The 21,943-nt window shown below is 44.3% G+C and overlaps 1 protein-coding gene across 1 annotated transcript in view; it reads right to left on the reverse strand.

Annotated features, from left to right (window-relative positions):
* Window positions 1–19: 19 nt before the first annotated feature.
* tnrc6c1 (trinucleotide repeat containing adaptor 6C1) overlaps window positions 20–21,943 on the reverse strand; it is a 49,872-nt gene continuing 27,948 nt past the window's right edge. The window contains exons 5-23 of the mRNA XM_066641871.1: window positions 14,799–16,865; window positions 14,352–14,702; window positions 12,345–12,539; window positions 11,693–11,856; window positions 11,451–11,528; window positions 10,476–10,533; window positions 9,954–10,102; window positions 8,923–9,054; window positions 8,479–8,622; window positions 7,751–7,870; window positions 7,305–7,388; window positions 6,783–7,017; window positions 6,176–6,340; window positions 5,798–5,986; window positions 5,472–5,621; window positions 2,821–3,036; window positions 2,082–2,152; window positions 1,835–1,974; window positions 20–1,596 (exon numbers count right to left, since the gene is read on the reverse strand). Coding sequence (XP_066497968.1) covers window positions 1,191–1,596; window positions 1,835–1,974; window positions 2,082–2,152; window positions 2,821–3,036; window positions 5,472–5,621; window positions 5,798–5,986; window positions 6,176–6,340; window positions 6,783–7,017; window positions 7,305–7,388; window positions 7,751–7,870; window positions 8,479–8,622; window positions 8,923–9,054; window positions 9,954–10,102; window positions 10,476–10,533; window positions 11,451–11,528; window positions 11,693–11,856; window positions 12,345–12,539; window positions 14,352–14,702; window positions 14,799–16,865 — 5,114 coding nt within the window. The 3' untranslated portion in view covers window positions 20–1,190. The remainder of the gene's footprint in view (window positions 1,597–1,834; window positions 1,975–2,081; window positions 2,153–2,820; window positions 3,037–5,471; window positions 5,622–5,797; window positions 5,987–6,175; window positions 6,341–6,782; window positions 7,018–7,304; window positions 7,389–7,750; window positions 7,871–8,478; window positions 8,623–8,922; window positions 9,055–9,953; window positions 10,103–10,475; window positions 10,534–11,450; window positions 11,529–11,692; window positions 11,857–12,344; window positions 12,540–14,351; window positions 14,703–14,798; window positions 16,866–21,943) is intronic.

Raw genomic sequence — 21,943 nt, forward strand, 5'->3', positions numbered from 1 at the left:
CCACCCCCAGCAAGTTGGAAAAAAATAAAATAAAACTTCACCAGCATTAATAAGCACTGCGTAAAGGTGGACGGAAGAGTCTGTGGCATATTGCACGTCAGACAATCATGAACGAGGGCTTCTCCTCTTTGTTTTTTTTCCAGGTCATGAAAAAAAGTCTGAGGTCATTCATGGAGCTGATAGAGGAATAAAGGAAAGTGTGACCATCTGGTTCGGTGCGGTGCATCTTTTCTGAAGTGTTCTGAAGACAGTGGTTAATGTTAATAATAATAATAATAATTATAATATGGCACACATCCACCAGGCGACTGTTCCCATCCCCCTGAAAACTGTGACGATGAAGGGCCTCGAGGAGAGGGCAAGTGTACGTGTGTGTGTGTGTGGGTGGGCGCATACACTGTGGCACGCACGTGTGTGTGAGGTCAAACGTGTACCTTTCCTCTCCTCTGGCTCAAAAATAAGAAAAACACACGAAAAAAAACACAAAAGTGCAATCCCCAGAGTAAGCCCAGAGCGAGGGTGGTGGAGACGGGGGGCTGGTAAAAGCAGTTTAAGGCTAAAAGTTTCATTTTTAGTGCTGTTTACACTTTAAACAGACCCAAAATAAAATAGCAGTCTAAAGGGAAAAAGGGCCAATCGGAATGATGCGTTTCTTTGTGGACAGGGAGGGAGGGGCTCGTGTTTACATCCGCTCGGGGGGCAAGGCTAGTGCCAGGGGACTCTTAAAAATGGCAGCTTGTCTCATTTTTTGTTTTTTGTTGGGTTTTTTTTGTAGTAAAATACATTTTCAGTTTTTCAGAGAAAGTCTGAGTGAAAGGTTCTCTTTCTGTTTGTTTCTAGTTACTGGATTCTTCTCTCTTCTCCAGAATTCTCATACAGAACACTGTAACCATACAGAGGAAAAAACAATAACACAAATGAAATGACGCAAAATTAAAAAGGAGAAGAGGAAGGTCAGCAGCCTTTTTTTTAAACGCATTTTTTATATGTTTTGCCTCAGCCTCCTGTCTCTTGGTTCACAGTTCCACTGATGCTGATTATCGCCACGATATTGATTTGCTTGGTTTTTGCTCCTGTTTGAATCTTTTTTTTTTTGTTTGTTTGTATATTTTTCTTCAAGTTTCTGTTTTGTCGTTAAGTTTCCTGTTGAATAAGCTCCAGACTCTCGTCCTCGAGGCCTGGGCTGTGTTCTACATGGACTCTCCACTCAGCAGGTCTCCAGGAAGCAGCGTGTTGATTGGCGTGGGACTGCCCACCACTCGGCCGTCCTCCGTGCTTGGCGGTCCCCAGAGGCTGGAGTACTGCTGGACTCCGCCCCACAGCAGCTCACTGCCCGGCTTGGCCCCACCCCCGGCTCCGCCACCAGCCCCACCTCCTCCTCCACCTCCTCCGCCTCCTCCTCCGAGACCGCTGCTGTTCCAGTGGCCTATGGAGTGCGAGGTTGCAGCCGATCCGCCCCCCAGCCGTGTCTGATTGGTGCCTGGATTGGCCTGCCAGCTGGTGGTGGGCGTCAGAGACTGACCCTGTGCAAAGAAACGGTTCACCTCCTCCTCTCCGGCAAATTCTGCAAGAATAGTGGTGTTCCCCAGAACGCACCTGAGAAAAAACATGAGGTTGGTCTGTAACTCTACGGCTCAAACATGACTGTGAATATCAAGGGGCATCCTGATCTAAACCAAACGAAATACAGTAAGCTGAGTACACTTCAGATCCTGTTTGTTTGGGGACACTCTGTATCCTTGTTCAAGAGACCTACAAAAGCCAATGTTATCTAAGCACCTACGACTGCATGTACTTATAGGAAATGCAGAAGAAAAAGGAAGGCATGCCATACATGTGCAGGGACTTCTGGGCTTTGGCAGCCTCATCCTTGGAGCTGTAGCGCACCACAGCGTTCCCCTGCGTCAGGTTAAGGTGGAATGTGATGAGGGGACCGTGCTGCATACACAGCGTTCGCAGTGTAGAACCATCAATCTAGAAGACACACACACACACACAGATTTAGAGAAGATCAAAGCACAGAAATAATCAGGATTTGCATTCCATTAAGCACTGTGTGTACATCCTGTGGTGCTCTATACCTGGGGTGTAAGGTTTCTCAGTACCAGCCAGCTACTGGTCCTAGAGGAACTGTCTGTACTCCATGTGGTACCTTTAAACGCAAACAAATAAAACGTCAAGAGTGTGAAATACTCCATTTAACAGGACCTACATATAATAACAAGAAGGACACACAGCAACACTGATAAATAGCACTTAATTATTTCTAAATTAAATGGCTTTTATGTACTGACTCCCAAAATCATCCAGCAAAGCTTGAGTGCTTGCCTGCAGTAGATGCATTTACGCCTGTAAAGGTAAAATTACTGTCAGGATGTAAAACGTATATGAACCAAATAAACTGCCTGTCTGAGGTCTGAATAATTAAGACGAAATTTGCAAGCTACAGCTTCTAAATAGTTCTGCCTTTATGTTGTTCAAATTATGATTAAGAAATGGTTTACACGGTATAATTTCTGTGTGGTTAACCACAGAGCATCAGACAGGAAAGTTAACACACCTCTCTTCGCTAAAGTAACATGAGCGGAACTGCAATACACACACACAACGCCCTAAAAACTTACTTATAGTAATACCGAGACGTTTCAGTAGGTTGGCAGAATGGCAGATCTTCTGCAGTTTTTGTATCAGATGTCATTATCTTCATACCTCAGCAGTTACGCTTAAAATGCTAACCTAATATGGTGATCATATTGTCACAAGAGAACGGTGAAGAGCCCTTTAAATAGTAGAATAAAAAGAATGGTACCAGTTTAGTACCTGAGGAGTAAGAGCTGCTCCAGCCAGGCACCAGGCCCAGACTATTGCCCCCCCAGGTGGAGGAGGGCTTTGTGTTGGTGAGGCCTGGTGGAGGCCGTGTGGGGGCTGTGGTGTTGCGTGGACCCTGAGGAACCTTCCACAGCTCATGGGAGAGAGAGACCTGTGTATGTGAGATGGGGCCCGGGGACCAGGTGGACTTCATATCCGAGAGTTTTCCTGCAAAGCAGATGTGAGGGGTCAGGGGAGTGAAAATACACACAAAAGCTAGGGGTGCACAAACAGAATCGGGGGTATATGGTCCTAACATAAAGGATTTAGCCAGTGTGTTGTGATTTTGTGAATGATGGCCCCTGAACTTTTGTAGAGTAATGTAAATAACAATCCAGGCTTCAGACTGAGGACAAACAAGAGATATTTATGTGTGTGTGTGTGTGTGTGTGTGTGTTTGTTTTAAAGTAAGTGGCTGATAAGGACACATACTTATTGCTTGTAAAGTCTCTGAACGTTTAAATGGATCATTGGTGCACCCCTAACAAAAGCATGAGAAAACAAACGATACTGAAGCTTCGTTAAAGAGCACTTCCTGTGTTTAACGCCTCTACAGGTTTAAACACTGCAGTGTGGGTTGGAAGGATTTTTCACACTCAAGGGAAAGAGTTACAGAACACAGGATGAACACAAGTCATGAATATATTTCTGTTCACAAAAGTCCCCTCATCAGACGGCACACAGCTAACTGGTGATCATGCCACAGACAGGGACACTACCCCACTAACACTGGAGAATGTGAGGGCTAATAAAACGAGGCACAAGGGCATGTTGAACTGGATGGATTTTAGGGCTGCAACTAACTAACAGACAGCCGACGAAGTTCAGAGTAAAACAAGCAAAACACTGAATAATTTTAAACGTTTTGTAACACCCTTTTAGAAAACTACAACACCATAAACAGATAGTGTGTGTCGTGAAATTGTATCTTGAAGTAACCATGGTTTCATATTAATATTTTCATCGGAATAATTAACATGTCCTGTTTGGTTCGTCTCTTTTTCGTAACGTGCGTGTTGGTGTCCATTTGTGTCTCACTAAGTGTGTTATATTTGCAGAAAAAAACTACGTAAATATGGATTTTAAACGGGCCCAAAACGGGCCTCTGTGCTCTCAGTTATTCCATCTTTTATGTTGCAACTAAATAAGACGCCATTTTGCCCCCTACACTTCCTGTTGTATATCATTACTACATTACATGGTGCCACATTAAAATACGTTACTAAAGTGCTACACTCAAAGATTTATAAATTGTTGACATATCTGTTTATTACATGGTTATTAATTAAGTTGTAAACATATAAATTTCATTAATAATCATTTTAACACTGAGATAGAAGGCAAGAGAGAATGTGTTTTTGTCTAATGCTGAAAGCGTCAGAAAACTTACTGAAAATGTCAAGGTAAAGAAAAGCTATAAAAAAAAGTTAGCTATTTATTATATTAGGATACATGCCACGTTATTGTCAATGTCTAAAAAGACATTATATCAGTGGTTTACTGATAAAAATCAACTGGGTGGTTAAATGGTTAAATTTATTAAATATGTGCTGAAGCTGAGAGGGTTAACGTCGACTGATGGAGAAGGTCAGTATTTGGCAGGATCTGATGTTTAACAGTGCACACGAATGTGGGTTCACTATTTGGCAAATAACATCACTGTTACATTTCCTATCTACATGTTATAAATGATTATTAATGACTTTTAATGCGTTTACAACCTAATTAATAACCAGATTGTAAATTATTTATATTAAAAATGACGGTGAAGATCAGAGAGTGCTATGACACTCACTAAATGTTGCAGCCCTAACGTGATAACTAAAATGCAGTCTAAGGAAACAGAGCCCACTTCTGCAGACATCATGCCACTGAGGAAGTGGTAACTGCAGGGGTTGGGGGTGGAAGGAGATGCGGGTGGAGGTACTGGCTGAGGGAGGAAGGGGATGTGTAGATGTACCTGTGTCGTCTGTCTCAGGTGAGGTCAGACTAAAAGAGCTAGTGTAACCACTGACTGGCCAATCGCTGGAGGGAGGCACAGCCTCGCTCTGAGAGGAAGTTGGGGAGGAGCCTATGACGTTTCCCAAAAATAACGCAGACAAGAATAGAAGGGGAGGGGGAGAAACCAAAACAAAAAAAAAGGCAATAAATAAAAATATGCTGCTGATGATTGTGTTCTAAAAGAACTTGGGGCTGGGTAGCAGTTAAAACACGTTCTCCATTTTTAAATACTTTCTGTGTTCAGTGGAGTGATGTCAGTATCATACTCATTAGCCAATCAGCAGCTTAGATTTAGGAAAAGGATGCTTAATGGCTGATAAACAAAAGACATTGAATTTTGTAAATTCTTTGTATTTTTGAAATAATTTTTTAGTTTAATTAGGTTTTGAATATTGCTAATTCCAACACCCAGCCGTACTGGTTCATACTGAAAGTATAAACAAAATATTATCTGGTAATGTACTGTTATTTGGTTTTTAAACTTAGACTTTAATCCACTACTTGTGCGAAACGTGCTCCACAAATTAGAATTTTACTAACGACCTAAATAACAATATTTGAATCTCATTCGATCTCTACGACCAAAAGTTCTGTGTTGTTACCTCCGCTCCGGTCTCTGAGCAGGTAGCGGTTCACATCCTGAATGTTGGTGTTGATGGTGGGGCCGCTGGGAACACTTCCTGGAGTCACATTTGGGTCAGTCTCAGGGTCAATGTTCTGCAGGCCTTTCCAGGGCACCCCGGGGCAGAACTCTGATAACAAAACAGGGTTTATGAGAACCGAACGAACGCTGAAGCAGACGAAACTGCAGTAGAGAGGCTGAGATGAGGGACATTTAACTTTGATACCTTTTAACCTTAAATATTTTATATAGTTACACACCATGCCCAGTCTAGTCATTTTGCCCAGTGTAAACCTAAAGCCTGACCTGGTGGCCAGTTGATGTTGGTCCCATTGGAGATCTTGTCGTTGGTGTTCTTGTTCTGGCCCCAGCTGTCAGGCGGCACCAGGGGACTGGCCGGAGACTCAGAGCTGGAGATCAGGTTATAGGGGCTGTAGGAGTCATCCAGAGGGGGCTTCCCTGGAGGACCCAGATTAGGCCCAGCAGAGATGGCACCTGGAGGGATTAACATATACACATTGAGTGATTAACTAATGATATATGAGTTGATAAACCAGTGAATGTGTAGAACAGTAGCATCTCATTTTTTACTACTTTATAAATGCATTACTTTATATATCATACTGTAAACACTGATTCCTTATTAACCAACTCTTTTCTGTTTATTTAAACTGGCGACTATACCGTGTTTGCTGAGACTGGGCTCCATGGGCGAGGAGTTTCCAGAGAGGCTATCCATAGAGTTTGGGTGAGTCCACTGTGAGAGGCGAGACTGAGGCTGAGGAGAGTCTTTCATGGACAGACCACTCACCTCCATGCAGTTTACATTCATGTTAGGGTTCAGTCCAGCTGAGCACAGAAACACAAATTAACCTCTCAGTGAAGGCACTGATTCACCAATAAAGAAAGCACTGAAATGGGAAATACAGCTTCTGGCGACACAGTTGAGCATTGGTTTTCTACATAACGAAACAGATACACCACACATTTAGTCAATTGCCATGTATAGAGTCACAAGTTTGTTCCTTTAGATTCAACACAGAAGCTACGAGGCTAACGCAGCTAATGTGTAATGAAGGTTTAGATACACCCCATCAAACAGCAGAGCTATAAAGAGTATGAGATACGCCTGTGTCTGTTGGTTTGTTATTATGTTGAATAGTATTGTAGTAGTGCATCAGTATAAATGCTAATCTCCAGACACCGAACATGACTTGACTTCACAAATTAATGTTAATCAAGGACATTTCATTTTTTCCAAACTATGCCTTTAGTGTTAAACGACACTCACAGAGAGCATAGGGAGAGAATGAGTTTGGAGAAGACTGCGGCTCTTTGGTCTGCAGGTCAGAGACGGACAGGCCCGGGGCCTGTGGGGCTGGAAACGAGTCCAGGGCAGATTTTCCTGCTCCAGGGTGCAGGCCAGGGTGAGAAGGGGGAGGCTGCTGCTTCATCAGTAAAGCCTGGGCCAGCTGCCGCTGGTGCTGCTGGATCTGCTGCTGCATGTTATTGATTGTACGTGCAACCTGTGAAACACACACACACAAACAACATTACGTAAACATACGTCAGTCACTGAAAAAACATTTTTAACATTAAAGTTATGTCATAGTTATATATAAAGTTATAGATAGTAACAGTAATAAGCAGCAGCTTTTCATGGCCATGTGTCAAAAGTGAAAGAACATTTCCATTGGACCTGTGGCTGACAATATTTTAAGAAGTGTAATAACTAAATGACGAGGTCCATTTATGTTTGTGTGAATTGTAGAAAGGTCAGTGGAGGGGAAGTGGTCAAAACTCATGAGCTCACTTGCTGCTCTTGTTGTCTGATGGGGCCGGAAACGTTGCGTTGCGCCTGCAACATCTGCTGCTGAATTTGTAAACGCTGGTATGCCTGAGTAGAATTAAAAAAAACAACAACACACACCACACAGAAACACAATCAGAGGTCAAACTCAAAAACAAAAGATTTGAACATTTAAAGTGTAACACTGACATAAAACTGCAGCCTTTAATGATTCTTCTTCATGTTACAGAACCACTGCTCTACTGACGCCTGGTGGTCTGGATGTACAGATTCGGTACTAAGCCCTTTTGTGGGTGGACCCCTCTATGGAGCATAAACTGATCCATTAGCACCTACAAATCAATTTGATTCAATTTTGAAACCCCACTTTACAAAAATAAGGAATAAAACAATCACTGCTCATTTAAATGTGAGTGTGAGTTGCAAGACTGCCCCCTGCTGGAACTCACCAGTTGCAGCTGGTAGAGTTGGTTCAACAGGGTCATATGCTGAGGGTTTATTGGTGAGGTTAAAAGTGCAGGGTTGAGACCAATGTTTTTTGCTGCAAACTGTAAGAGCTGTGCTTGAACCTGCAGGTGAACAAAAGACAAATTACAAAATGTGTTTAACGAGATAATCACTAACTGGTAAAGTTTTAAATGCCCAACACTGGGTTGAATTTATGTGTAATTCAGAAATCCATGGTTTACAGATAAACAATTTACCTTTCTTTACCTGTGGTGTTACATTCTAAAGATGAAGGATTCTTTATTATTTACTGCGTAATTACTGAACCATAATCTATAACGTTCCTATGAATCACACAGTAATTCTGACAGACTGTAATGCTCTATGAGAAATATAGTGGCAAAATATATGGCTTATATTTTTTGTTTTTAGAAGCATGCTATAAAGCCATATAACAATCATTTTGTGGTTGGACTGAAAAAGGCGTAATAGATATGTACAGAAATAATAAGTGCAATACTATTAGAGGTAGAGAGAGAAAGAGAGAGGTAGAGGGGGAGAGGGAGAGAGAGAGCGAGAGAGAGAGGTAGAGGGAGAGAGAAAGAGGTAGAGGGGGAGAGAGAGAGAGAGAGAAAGGTAGAGGGGGAGAGAGAGGGGGAGAGGTAGAGAGAGAGAGAGAGAGAGAGAGAGAGAGAGAGAGAGAGAGAGAGAAAATGTGTGTGTGCAGTACCTGAGGGGAGAGAAACTGAGGCACTTGAGCTCGTAGACTAGGCTGGGAGGAGTTGAGAGGCGGCACTGTCGGCTGAGGAGGAGGCTGCTGCTGTACGGCCCGAGTTTGTGCTGTTCCACTACTGCCAAACATTCCACTCGGCATCTACACAAAACACACACACAGAGACGAGACAAACACATTTCAAAATGAACAGGATGTATTTTGAGTGAAATGCAATATCCAGAGGAGGGTCTAGGGTTCATTCTCTGCTGAGGTAAGCACACCACGCAGCACCAATTAAAGTCCTAGGATAAGACTGATCATACTGAACTCACCTACCTTCTAATCATCCTATAATTAGAACTGTTCATTTACTCTGGATAAGATAAAACCCATGAATGTGACTTCTTAATAAAACAATAATGTAATAATAAAAGTGTTTACTTGCTGTCTCTCACACACCTGTCTGTTGTTCAAGTTTTGCATGGCAACCCCGAGGCCCTGGCCGGGGAGGGCACTACCGGCCAGCGGGAGCTTCAGGCTGGGAGAAGGCAAAAACGGTGAAGTTTGGGCATCGTCCGCTAGTCCACCATCCTACAGAGAGAGAGAGAGAGAGATGGAGATAGAGAGAGAGATTATTACATGCAAATCTTAAAACAATGTCTATTACAGACCAACATCATACATTCACAGGTTATGATTATTTTAAACAAGTCCACATAATCACTAGTATAGCACATAGAAAACTGATGATCCATATGTTTTAAGTAATTCATCTTTGCATTTTAATATGAATTGGTAGCTCATATTCATTTTTAGGCCAATTTTATCTCTTTACTTTGAAGTTCCCGAACACAAATGTATTTTATAAACGATGAATTCAGAATGAAGAATTCCTGGAGTTTACTTTTGTAATTATTAATGTTTCACTGGGGGCTTGTTTTTGCTTTGGCTACACTTCCTCTCATCTGCTCTGTTCTCACACAGAGAGCTGTATTCCCCATTCTCATATCAGCTGCCCACTCATGTGAAAACTTACCAAAAAGTGACTTATGTAATTTTTATTCCAAACCACACACGTCTTATTCAAATACTTTATTAATTAAGCGTATATTGAGTCTGGAATCAATCAATCTATACAGGAGGTCCTCGGGTTACGTCAGTCCCGAGTTACGATGTTGCGTGGTTACGACACATCCCCCATTGACTGTGTAAAGCCTTGTTTCGACTTAAGTGGTTTTGCGTCGTAACTGTCGTGAACGTGAACTTCGTGTTTGGTGTGTGCAGTGCGGCGGAAGAATACACGGTTACGCGGCTCGGGACGGAGGAGGATAGGTGTTAGGATAGGATACGTGCTTACAGTGTGTTATTTACGTACAGTATGTACGTATATTCCGACTTACACCGAAAATCGGTTTACGATGCGACGTAGGAACGGATCACCGTCGTAAGTCGAGAACCCCCTGTACTTTCAAAAGATGATGCTGGGTTACCTTATCGAGGAACGGCGGGCGGTCTGAGGAGGGTTCTTTGGAGATGACTGAAGGCCTGCAGCTCATTGGTTTGTTGATGAGGCCGTTGTTGTAGTCAGAGATTCCCATCCCCCGCTTATCCAGTTCAGTCTTTTTCTCTAACAGGGCACCTGCAACACACACATACACTCAGTCTCACAATAACTGCCATGGGGTTCTGGGATCTTTATCTTACTACAGCTATGAAGCTCTCTAAGCACTAACAAAGACTTTTACATAGCGTCGCTCCCAAAACAGTAACTTTGCAGAAGAAGGGGGAAAAATATCTCAACTTTCAATGAAAGTGAATGTAAAAATATCTTAGTCCAAGTCATTTTGGAGCATTTGTATTTGTTCATTCATTATGAAATGTTTACACAACGTTAAGGACATTGATGTATTCAGATGATGTAGTAAATGAAAAAGCCATGTTTTTTGATTGGACAGTTACGATAAACTGATAAACACATCCACGCTTGAAGACATCTATCTGGAAACACATACTCATGGCCTGGTCCAGGTTCATGTTGTTGCTTTTCAGAGCCTCCTCTGCAGGGTCTCTCTACACATAAAAACACACAGAATGAGGAAAAAAGATCAGGAGCCATGATCACAATCCACCCTTCATGTAGCGCAATAGGAAACCACATCATCATAGTATTGTACAGATGTCTAAACAGCAACTTGCTAAACTCGGTGGCTCAGATTATACTCGGCTACGTAGCTGCATTACGGAGGTTTATAGTGTCGGATGAATTAGAGTTCGACTTCGATCACATTTACAAGGATAACGGTACCTCTACATTTGAGTTTATCTTATTGCTAGGCTATTGTCGTGAATAATGTTGGTTATTTGATTGATACTGTCATAACAGTCAGTCATAACGGTGTTTTACCGCGGCGTTGTTCAGCTGTTGTCCACCAGTGACGTCACGGTCGCGTTCAATAATTTCCGTAGCGAGCTCGGGTTTTTCCGTCAATTTAATAAAATTGTCAGTTTTAAAGCAAATTAAGCTGCTATTTTCATTTTAATTCATACTTATATCTGTCAGTAACTAAAATAATATTCATGGAGGTCCAATAAGTGGTGCTTAGCCTTAAATAACTCTAGAGCTGCGTGGTAGTGACACTACCTGTTCTGTGCCACTAGCATCCCTTGCAGCAGAGCAAACGATTTAAAAACACAAAACCACAAAACTTAAAAACCTAAAAAAAAAAACCATCCTGTTCGCCACAAAGCACAGGCATGCCATCCTGCTAATCTCTGCTGATAAATGAGAGATCTTGGAGGCCAAGAATCTGAACTGTGTATTGTTTAGGAACTGCAAGCGCCTTCTCAGTTTCTACAACCCTTGCTGTTCTTTTACAGCTGTAGCCCTGTTCACTATGGTCCTGGGGGAATGTAAGCTCATTTTATTGTGCACATGTATATAATTGAAATGACAGTTAAAGTGATTCTGATTCCAAAATATTACTCACAGGGAAGCCCATGTCAGTCAGCTGCTTGATCAGTCGGTTCATAATCCAGGTATCGTCCTGTTTGTTAGGAACCTTACCCTTCAAGACCAAGGAAAAAGGAGAGAGACAAAAATACTGTTATCCACAATCAGTGTTATCCTAAGAGCTGCGTTCAATGATAAAAATACATTCAATTGGACTTGTGTTTTTGTCCCTGAACCCCCTGCACAGCATTAACACTATTGCTCTTCATTGCAGCTGACCTTCGGTGGGCCCTTCTTGGACGGGTTCCCCCAGGAGCTGCAGGAGGAGTTGCTCTCCTGAGATGCCGTGCTGTTCCACATGTCGCCTTCATCTTGCTCCCATTGTCCTGCAGACAGAGCCATGTCATCCCCACCGCCCCAGCCATCTTGCATAGGTTTAGGAGCTAGAGAACAGAACAGACAAAACAAACGTGTTAAGATGGTGGAAAAGTTCAAAGAAACATGGCCTTGTTAAAGAGATGAATTACATTCATTTGAACAGTAGAGGGCAGCAGAGCTTTTTTTTCTCCAGCAGAACTGCATGGAGAAATGGCAGACATTTTGCAGTGATTTGAGAGAACTAGCTGAAGACCAGCGTGGTGACAGTGGCTGAGGGGGTCTACCATGAGGTCATCCAATCTGGGGTGCTGTCATCTAATTTGGTAGGTTTTCAATAATTATAGTTTATTTAAAATAAATGTATTTTAATTTATGACAGGACATTCTCGTCTATTACTACAATTTAATCACAAACAATTTCAGACAATTGTATACCTTGCTTTGCTGTCTGAAATATCAGATTGAATAACAGAAATATATTCTGAACGGTTATTTTACATGTTATACATGATATATATATATAAATCACTCCAACATACTACTGAACACCAACCTGGCTTGCAAGGGGCAGATCCTGGAGGTACAGGGCCTCTGCCATATCCTTCAGGGTTGTTGTCCCCCCATCCGCCGCAGCCTCCAGAGGGCTTTCCCCATGCCGACGTGCCGTTGTCCACACTCGCTGCAGGGGGAGCTGGCTCTCCCCACGAGGGCTCAGGTTTGGAGTGGACATTCGGCATCTCTCCCCATCCTGCACACAGACCGGAGCGTCATAAATATAGTCTATATTCTCCATAGGAACTTGACATACTGATCAACTCTACTGGGACCTCAAAGTCTCAGAGGTGTGCTGAGGAGTCCAAACTCTGTTAAGCCCAAGTCTGTTTAAACTGTTTGACTATAGTTAGTTAATTACTTGTCGGTTGCATGACTCAGTGACCATCAAGCAGGATGATTAAATATTAGAAAACACACTGTCTATAGTTTTAGGATGTACTAAATGAAAAGAAGTACATATCCATCAAAAATAAGTAGAACTAGAACTTGAATAAACAACAAGTCCCGACCCAGCCTTGGGTATAGACTAGATTTACTAAGTAAAAGTGCATTAATGCATATTCTGAATATGAATATATGAATCATATATGAATACGATATGTAATCTGTCCAGGGGTTCCCAAAATTTCATAAAGCTTTGGTAAATATTCTACTCTCAAATTCCTTCTCTAAACCATTCTGTTCAATAAATGAAACTGAGCAGAAACAACGGAGCATGGTCCAAGTGGACGGCAGATGAAGCCTGTTTAATTCTTGGCAGCAGTGCGCCTAAAGGGCAGCCCTGTGGATGCCAGGTCCAGACTGGTTTGGCAGAATGGCTGCAGATCTGGAGATGGACAGCAGGGGGCGAGGGACCTGTTCCAGCGCCCTGCAGAGGCCCTGAGTAACTGCTTGCAGATGGTGGCCCGACTCTAATTACACACTTCCTCTCATCTCCAACACAGTGCGTGCGAGTGTTCGCGCAGGGAAAAATGTAAACAGTATTCTCAGTTCGACTGACCCATGATAAAACACCTCTGTTAGACCTCATGTTGGTCCGGTTGTTGCTGGGAGAACAAAGGCTGACTTCCTCCACATATGGGGGGAGGGGAAATGCTCAGTTTAGCGGCTTTTGTTAAGAGTTCATGTCAAAGCCAGTAACAAGAACGGCTAATACCCTGGTCATGGAGTACCCTGCCCCTGCAGACTCACTAGGTGCTCCCGACAAGCCTGATCCAGCTAATCAGCTCAGTTACAAGTCTTTTCTGAGCTGAAGCGGGTGTGTTAAAGTAGGCAAAATGTAAAAATGGGCAGGACATTTGGTACCAAAGGAACGGGCTCGATATAAGCTTTATACGATTCCATGGCCTCCATCTTTGGCTTTCCACCACATTTTTCATAGTTTGTGTACGGAAATTATTTCCGGGACACTCCTAAAAAAATGCTTTTAGCTCCCCATACAGACCCGTGTGCAGGACAGCTTAAAACAAGAGACGCAACCAACAAGCTAACGTCTGCTTAGCATTTCCTTTTTAGCCAAAATGATCAATTTAAATGTTAAATTAACATAATTTACTAATTTCAGAGGCCAAGTTGGTATTTCTGGAGCAGATATAGCAAGCAGTGTGTGGCAGGGATGAGCTGGTTTGTGCTCATGTATCAGTATTTAGTGCTAATCATTCAACATCAACTTAGTCAAGCTAGCTTTAATTACATTTTTAGAGTTTAGAAGGTTTTTTTTAACAATATCACTATATTGTGAATATTAGGTTACAGTTTTTTTAAACACAATATTAACTCCCCTTCCATACTTGTGGATTACTGCAGATGATAGTGATCCTCAAGCCATAATAATCAAAAACAGATATATCTGGATTGTCTTATAGGCCAAAGAATATTTAACAGTTGGTTCCACTCTCCCCCCTCCCAGCTTCAAACCTTGAATCATGTATAAAATGAAAATCTACAACCCTCCGCAAGCTCAAACACCCCAAAACTCCCCCAACAGAAAACAATGGTGTCTTACCCGGATTCATAATGGGTGCTCTGCTGTGAGGGGCCACAGATTGATGAGGGCTTGCATTGTCAGGAGCGATATGGTTGTTGGCTGCATTTGGCCCTCCATGGCCATGGCCCTGCATGTGTGACTGATTATGGTGGCTATGGTGGTGATGGTTGTTGGGAGGATTGTTGGCATTTCCAGGGCCTGGTTTACCCTGCATTCCAGGATTGTTTCTGTCCCAGAGGTTGACTGACTTGTTATAGCTGCTCGGATCGCCCCAAGCTGAGGTACCGTCGTCAATCTCCATCTTGCGTCTGATGGAAGGTGGGGAAGGTTCTTCCCAACCAGTGGGCTCTCCGATATGATTATGTTTAACTCCTCCTCCACCTCCTCCTCCTCCTCCTACACCTCCACCTCCTCCTACACCACCTCCTCCTCCTCCTCCTCCTCCTCCACCTCCACCTCCTCCACCCCCTCCTCCATTACCTCCACCCCATCCAGAAGCACTCTGCTTGACGGAACCAGGACCTCCCCATGAGCCCATGCTCCCACTACTGCTATTGCCACTGCCGCCCTCCTGAGGTTTGTTGCTCCATCCTTGTGCTGGGGCACTGGAGCGTTGTGCATCTCCCCAGCCTCCCCCAACCCCTGGGTTGGGTTTTGCCCAACCTCGAGGGCCTTCTTTCCAACCTGATCCCTCTCCATCCCAAGAAGAGTTGGAAGGGCCATTCTTCTTGCCTTCACCAGAGTCACCCCATTCACCACCAGACCCATTATCTCCTCCAGAACCATTGCCCCATCCATGAGATTGGGGCTTGGGCCCCTCACCCCAACCCTGAGGTTTAGGCTTGGAATGGGAGTCATCCCAGGTTGGAGACTTCTCTTCAGAGCCCCAGGACTGTCCACTTTTTTGCAGGTTGCTGCTATGTCCTCCAGGTGGGGGGTTGCCCCAGCCCCCAGGTCCAGTGACGGTTTTCTTAGTGATTGGGGTGTCTCCCCATCCAGAACCAGGTTGAGTGGGCGTAGGCATGGCTGTCCCCCAACCTGACGTAGCCGCAGCAGTGGAACAGGGGCCCTCACTCTTGCCCCCAGAGTCAGGTCTGGAGGCAGGGCCAGAGGTTGTGCTGGCACTGCCAGGATTTGCCTGTGGTCCCACATTGGGTACACTTGAGGATGTGCCCCAGGCTTCAGTGCCAATGTCATTCTTGCGATTTGAATGTGCAGCTTCCTCGGTCTCCCAGGCTGTATGCTGACGCACAGGGGTCTGGCCCCAGCCTGTGTTGCAAAGAACCCTTGGGTCCATGTCCTGCGCAGGGAGGAGAGGTGGGGCCATGTCTCTGGATGATCTATCCCGCCGGTTAGAGTGCCCGTCCATGCTATCGCTGCTTCCCTCGCTTGCCGGAGCATTGGCTCCACTACCCCAAGAATTGAGTTGCTGCTCTTGAGTGGGAGAGCCTGCAGACTCCCATGCTTTAGGCTCGCTGCTGGAATGCTTGCCCCAGTCACCACTGGAGGAAGGTTGTCCCCAGCCAGTGGTGCCGGAAGCCGATCCTTGACCCCAGCCGCTCCCTGAGTCCCATCCTGAATCCTTGGAGCCACTGGCAGACTTGGCATCTCCATTGCCCCAGACAGATCCCTCCTCCCCATTGACCTGTGAAGTTCCGGTTGAAGGCTGGACAAAGGAGCCCATGCCCACAGGGCTGACGCCCCAGTTGGACAGGCCATGCCCAGGGCTCATGGGTTCCTGCTTAGTGTGATTTGGTCCATCAGTGTTAAGGTTCTGAGGTTCGGAGCTAAAAGACACATTCGTGGACGGGGAGGAGTGTGGTTCTGAGGTGTCAGCAGGCCCCATGCCACCCCAGGCGCTGCTGCTGCCATTGCTGCCACTGCCGTTGTTTCCGGCAGAGCTTCCATTGGCACCGCCCATATTGCCACTGCTGCTGGTGCCACTGGGCGGTGCACCCGGTGGGCTACAGAGATTAGCAGGAGGAGTGGGGTTCGATCCTCCAGAGCTGCCACCCACGCCGGTCCCTTCATGTCCCAGGACTGGCCACGCAGAGGGGTTGGCGTTGGGATTCAAGTTCAAGTTAAAGTTGGTGGAGCTCCAGGCCCTAGCTCCCATTGGCGCACTGCTGCCATCACTCTTACCATCTCCACCTCCAGCAGGAGAAGGGCCTGAGCCCCAGCCTCTGTTGGCCCCACCCTGGCTGGAGAGGAGGCCGCCTGAGTGGCCGGCGTTGGCTTTGCTGGGATGACTGGCGGGAAAGTGGCCTTGTTGGCCGGCCCCCGTGGCCATGCTCATGCTGTTCGTGCTGCTGTTGACGTCACCGGCACTTTCAGTGTCCGAGGGGCATCCTGCAGGAACGTGGCTTTCGCTGCGAGAAATAGAAGGCCACGCCTCGGTATCGCTTTCGTCTATGATCAGTTGATCCCAGCTGTTGCTGCTGGTTGAGGGTACAGCGGCACTGCGACTGGTGGGTATATGTCCCCAGTGGGGATTCTCATACTGCGCTGCCTGGCCACTCTGCGGGGACAGCTCTGTAGAGAGAAACAGAGTATATTTATGAATATTTTATGAATATTACTCTAAACTTGCAATTAATGGTAATAATAATAATAATAATAATAATAATAATAATAATATGTGCTGGATTTTGTCTCCTGTCTTGGATAATAACAATCACATTAATCTGTTATGCAAATGTTCTTAACATAATAAAACCTGATGAGTGATGATGAGCCATAGTTTGAGCAAAACTCATTTAATCGTCAAAGTCATATTCAGAATCATAAATTTAGATAGATGAAGATACAGAGTGCATATTAAAAGAACATATATAACATACACACATTTTTTTAACAATAAAATGTACTGGCAATCTGTAAGCAATAATAAACATGTTTATTTATCCTAAAAAAAACCAGAAATCATAAAATACGACATAAGCTGGATTCTGTCTGTCAACATTCTTCCATTTTGACTTCCATGTGTCCGTATTCCCTGCCTGATGACAGATATTAAGCCGTATTATAACCAAGGAAGCCCAACTCTTATCAGTCACATGCAGAACCCTACATTTGGAGAAAAATTAGACTTTAGCCCTGATTTTGCCTTTGAAAAAAACATAATAAAAAAAATAAATAAATAAAAGATCAACTAATTTCCCGAGACAAGCGTGCTCAATTACAACATCGTCCAAACCCAATCGCAAATAACATAAAAAGCTGAATCCCACTCAGCATTTCACCATTCTGCCACACTGCACAGGTCATCCAGGTCCCTGTAGCACTAGTTCTCCACGCTGGTTCACATGCATGTGCTGCGGTCATAATTTTGGACTGCCCTCACCACAAATCTTTACCTCCGTAACCACCGCCATCTCAAACAGAACATGGTACAACCGTCGCTTTCAGAGTAATGTTTCCATTTTTAAACAGTGCAATACCGAGACCAGAAGGCATTCAAATGTGCCTCATCGTGTCCGAGATCCCGAGACGATACCTGCCTTGAGTGCGCCGCCCCTGTTCCCTGGCACAGGTTCAAGTCTGTATTTTTTGTGTGTGCGTTATGTATAATGTACGCATTTTGCACGTGCAGACACAGTTCTAAGGGAAAGCAACAGTGCAGAGTCGTGCACTCCAGACAAGGCACCAGTCTGCAGCCTGCAGGAATCACTTTTAAGCAGACATCAGACAAAACGGAGACGGGGTGCGAACGAGGGTGAAGGAAAGTGAACATGAGCACGGAGAGAAAGGAGACGGGGAGAGGGGGGAAAAAGGGGCAGGGTGATTCTGACACAGGCGCTGTCCTCCTGGAGAGTCGCTGCGTAGCAAAGAGGACGCCATTTTACCAAGCCTGAACTGCTGCCAAAAAAAAGCTTACTCAGGTTTTCTTTTTTTATTTGCAATTGATTATTTACACGCAGAGAGCCTTGTGTGCCCTGCCTTCACTGTGTGGGTTTGGGTTTTTTTACTGGCAGCAGCTAGGACATTGCACGAACAAAAATAAACACAAGCACTGCTGCAGAGAGAGAGAGAGAGAGAGAGCGAGAGACAGAGAGTGAGAGGACGAGAAGGAAAGAGAAGAGAGTAGAGGAGGAATGGCTTATCATTTGGAAAAGGGAGGGGGTGGAGGTGGAGGAGGGGTGGAAATGACGAAGAAGTGGAAAAGTACCTGAAGATAAAAGCCTCCCGACCATCCTCGCAGAAAGCTTTTTAGGTTTTGTGCGCAGCGCGAGCTGTTCCCGACGCAAACATGTCTCCCTCTGAAGCTTCGCCTCTGAGCCGCTGCCAAAAACCCCACAGCTCAGAGAAAGAGCATGAGCGAGCAAGAGAGAGGGAGAGAGAGAGAGAGACCGCCCCATTCGTCAGGAGCCAACATCCGAGCCTGCTCTCCCTCGCTCCAGCCTTTTATTTATAACTCAGTGCTCTGCGAGCGGATTCAGTCCAGAGTGCGTGGCGGGTGAAGGTTAAAGCGGAGAGAGGGTGAGAGAGGGAACGAGAGAGAGAGAGAGAGAGAGCGTGAAAGAGAGTGAGAGAGAATAAGACGCTTTATTTATAATGGGGGGGAGCAAACCATAAAAAAAGAGAGAGAAACAGAAGGGAGATCCCTTTCTCTCCCCCTCCATTTCCCTTCCCCTCGTTCCTCTCCATCTCCTTCGCTTTCATGCTTTTCAAACTGTCACAAAATATTTAGCCGAGACCCACTCGCTCTGCAATTAGCACGGCCCCCTCACAATGGAGCTCCCTGAATAACAACAAAGACAAAAGCTGCAGCTCCGTCCTGGAACGTGTGGGCTGTACTGGAATGAGTGGCCCCTCTAAAAACACACGCACACACACGCACGCACGCATGCATACGCCACCAACACACACTCACACACACACACACACGTACTCATGTACACAGAAACAAACATTTTTTTTTGCTATTTTTTTTTTTTTAACAGAAAGAGTGATTATTATCTATAAATTAACTGAGCACGTTTATTTCTCCCCAGTGTCTTAAATCCTATATATAAACAGTAAACAGCCACCGCACACTCAAATGTAGAATGAATGTTGCTTAGAAAATCCACAAAGAACGTAATCTGAGCAAGAAAACCTCTGTATCTACCGTCGCTGCTGGATGCAGCAGATCACACAGCAGACCTGGACACAGGACACAGGCAGGTGGCCAAGAGCTAAACATCTCACACAGAGAACACATGACCTGAACACGAGAGAGAGAGAGAGAGAGAGAGAGAGAGAGAGAGAGAGAGAGAGAGAGAATGAACGAAAGAAGAATAAAAGGGTGACGATGAAGAATGAAAGAAAAAGTTAAAAGGAATTAAGAACAAAAAATGGAAACTAAGGAAGAGGAAAAAGATAGAAAGAGGAAAGACGAGGGGAACCAGATAAAACAAGGAAAAGCAAAAGAGGGGAAGTGAGAGGGAGAGAGAGAGAGAGAATGAATGAACGAAGAATTACAGAAAAATGTGACTATGGAGAATCAAAGAAAAAGATTAAACAAATAAAGAACAAAAAATAAAAACAAAGGATGAAAAAAAAGAACAAGAAAGATGGAAAGAGGAGGGCAGCCAGATAAAACAAGGTAAAAGCAAAAGATAGAGAAAAAGAGAAGAGAGAGAAAGAGAGAGAGAGCTAAAGGATGCCATTGTTTACTGATAATCTGAGTGCCTCCTGTACACACAATACGCCAAAGTCCACAGAGAACAGGCCTTTATTATTCACTAAACACTCCACCAGCTTCACTGCAGCCAAACAGGCAGCGATGATGTCACCAAAGCCTCATTCCTGATTAAATCAGGGGTGTTGCTGGGTTTCACGTTTGGAGGAACAACAAAATAAATAAAACAAAGATATTAAAATAAATAAATATATTTTTTAAATAATAAATAAAAGAACTGCAACGAATGGTCTCTTTCCCACGTCAGCACATCAAAACGGTACAAAGTATTGTTGACTAATGTATCATCCCCAAATCAATATAATAATGATCTTCTTTTTATTGGTTAGATATCCGTTATTAATAGATTAATGACTATTATTCAGTGTCTTAATTAGACCACGTCTTTCCCTTCTTTTAAAAATAACATCGGTATAAAAAAATTCTGAAAAGGGCTTCTGAACATCTGCTGTAAACATATATGACTAAGGGTATATAAAGGGATATATAAGGAAAGCTGTCCTGGGAATAAAGTTTGTTAGTGCTCTCCTTCAAGCGTGTTGCGCTCCAGTGACACTGTGCTATAAATAAATACAATTAAAAATAAACATCAGGAGAGAACATTGGGTAAAAACAAAAACATTAAATAAAACAGAACATTAGGGAACGCTTACAATGCTTGTCACTAATTATCAACAGAAAGAGGATTAGGACTAGGTTCTTCCAGCAGCAGATTTCAGCTGAGCCTTGGGGATGGAAGCCAAGCAAAACCAGAGCAGTGTCTGTTTTCACTCCTGCTAATAGACTAACAACCACAATCACATCCACCAACACAGTGTTACACACTCCGAGCCTGTCTGCACTCCACAGACACTCACAAAGAACAGCTCGAGGCAATTCACTATACATCCAAAACTTTGTGGACCCTCTATTAAGGAGGGAGTACAGAGTACAACATAAAACAAAGTGGGACACACTGGAGAAGCTGCACATGAGTTTAAAATCACTATGCTCTCCACAAAGCGTTGGTCAGAGGGGTACAAAACGCTCCAGCAGTGGACCTGCGTTCTCTGGGGCGATGGAGATCCATCCAACCATTTTGGGGTGAATTAAAGTGGTGTTTGGGATCCAGAGCAGGAAAATCTCTGCATTAACACCCTGTGATTGCAGAAGAAATACTGGAGAAGCAGGTGTCCACAAACTTCTGGCTGTAGAGCAAAGCACCACCACCACAATACAGTATTGTGTCGATATGGTGCAGCCCTGGAGAGCAGCACTTTACCACCTGCCACTTTAAAGCCCCCCAGCCCCCTGCTAGGACGTGCTTGTGAGTTCACATGCACATTTGTGCATGGGCACGCGCGCACACACACACACACATACACACAGATACACACACACAGAGTACAATAGCAGCACTGTGTGAATGTGAAGGGGGGCTCTGCTGACGCCGGCGTTCAGTAGTTACAGAGGGGATTGGGGGTGTATAAGGAGGAAGGGCTGTGTGTGTGTGTGTGTGTGTGTGTGTGTGTGTGTGTGTGTGTGTGTGTGTTAGTGAGAGCCTTATGCAACCCCCCTCAGGCTTTAGTTTAGCACTACATTAGCTCCAGCTCCCCCCACTGAAGAGGATGTGACGCACATCAGCACACTGTCCACTGTCCCTGCAGCAACCAGCAGGGGGTGATGTTTTCAGGACCATCTACTAAGCCCACCACTTCTGTGCCAAAAAATAAACAAATCTTCCTCCATGTATCAAAACATTAAAGACCAGTTTTAAAGAGGCTCACGTCACATTAATACAACGTTAACAGCCAATGCAGTTAAGACATTAGCAGATTTATTTATATATATTTACTGTCACTTTCACTTCTACTAGAAAACATTGCATCATGGAAAAGGTGTTTACCATGTGTTTGTTGCTGAAACTCTATGTGAAAACATGTTTGCG

This window comes from Hoplias malabaricus, chromosome 13, assembly GCF_029633855.1.
Source record: "Hoplias malabaricus isolate fHopMal1 chromosome 13, fHopMal1.hap1, whole genome shotgun sequence".
Taxonomy (NCBI): domain Eukaryota; kingdom Metazoa; phylum Chordata; class Actinopteri; order Characiformes; family Erythrinidae; genus Hoplias; species Hoplias malabaricus.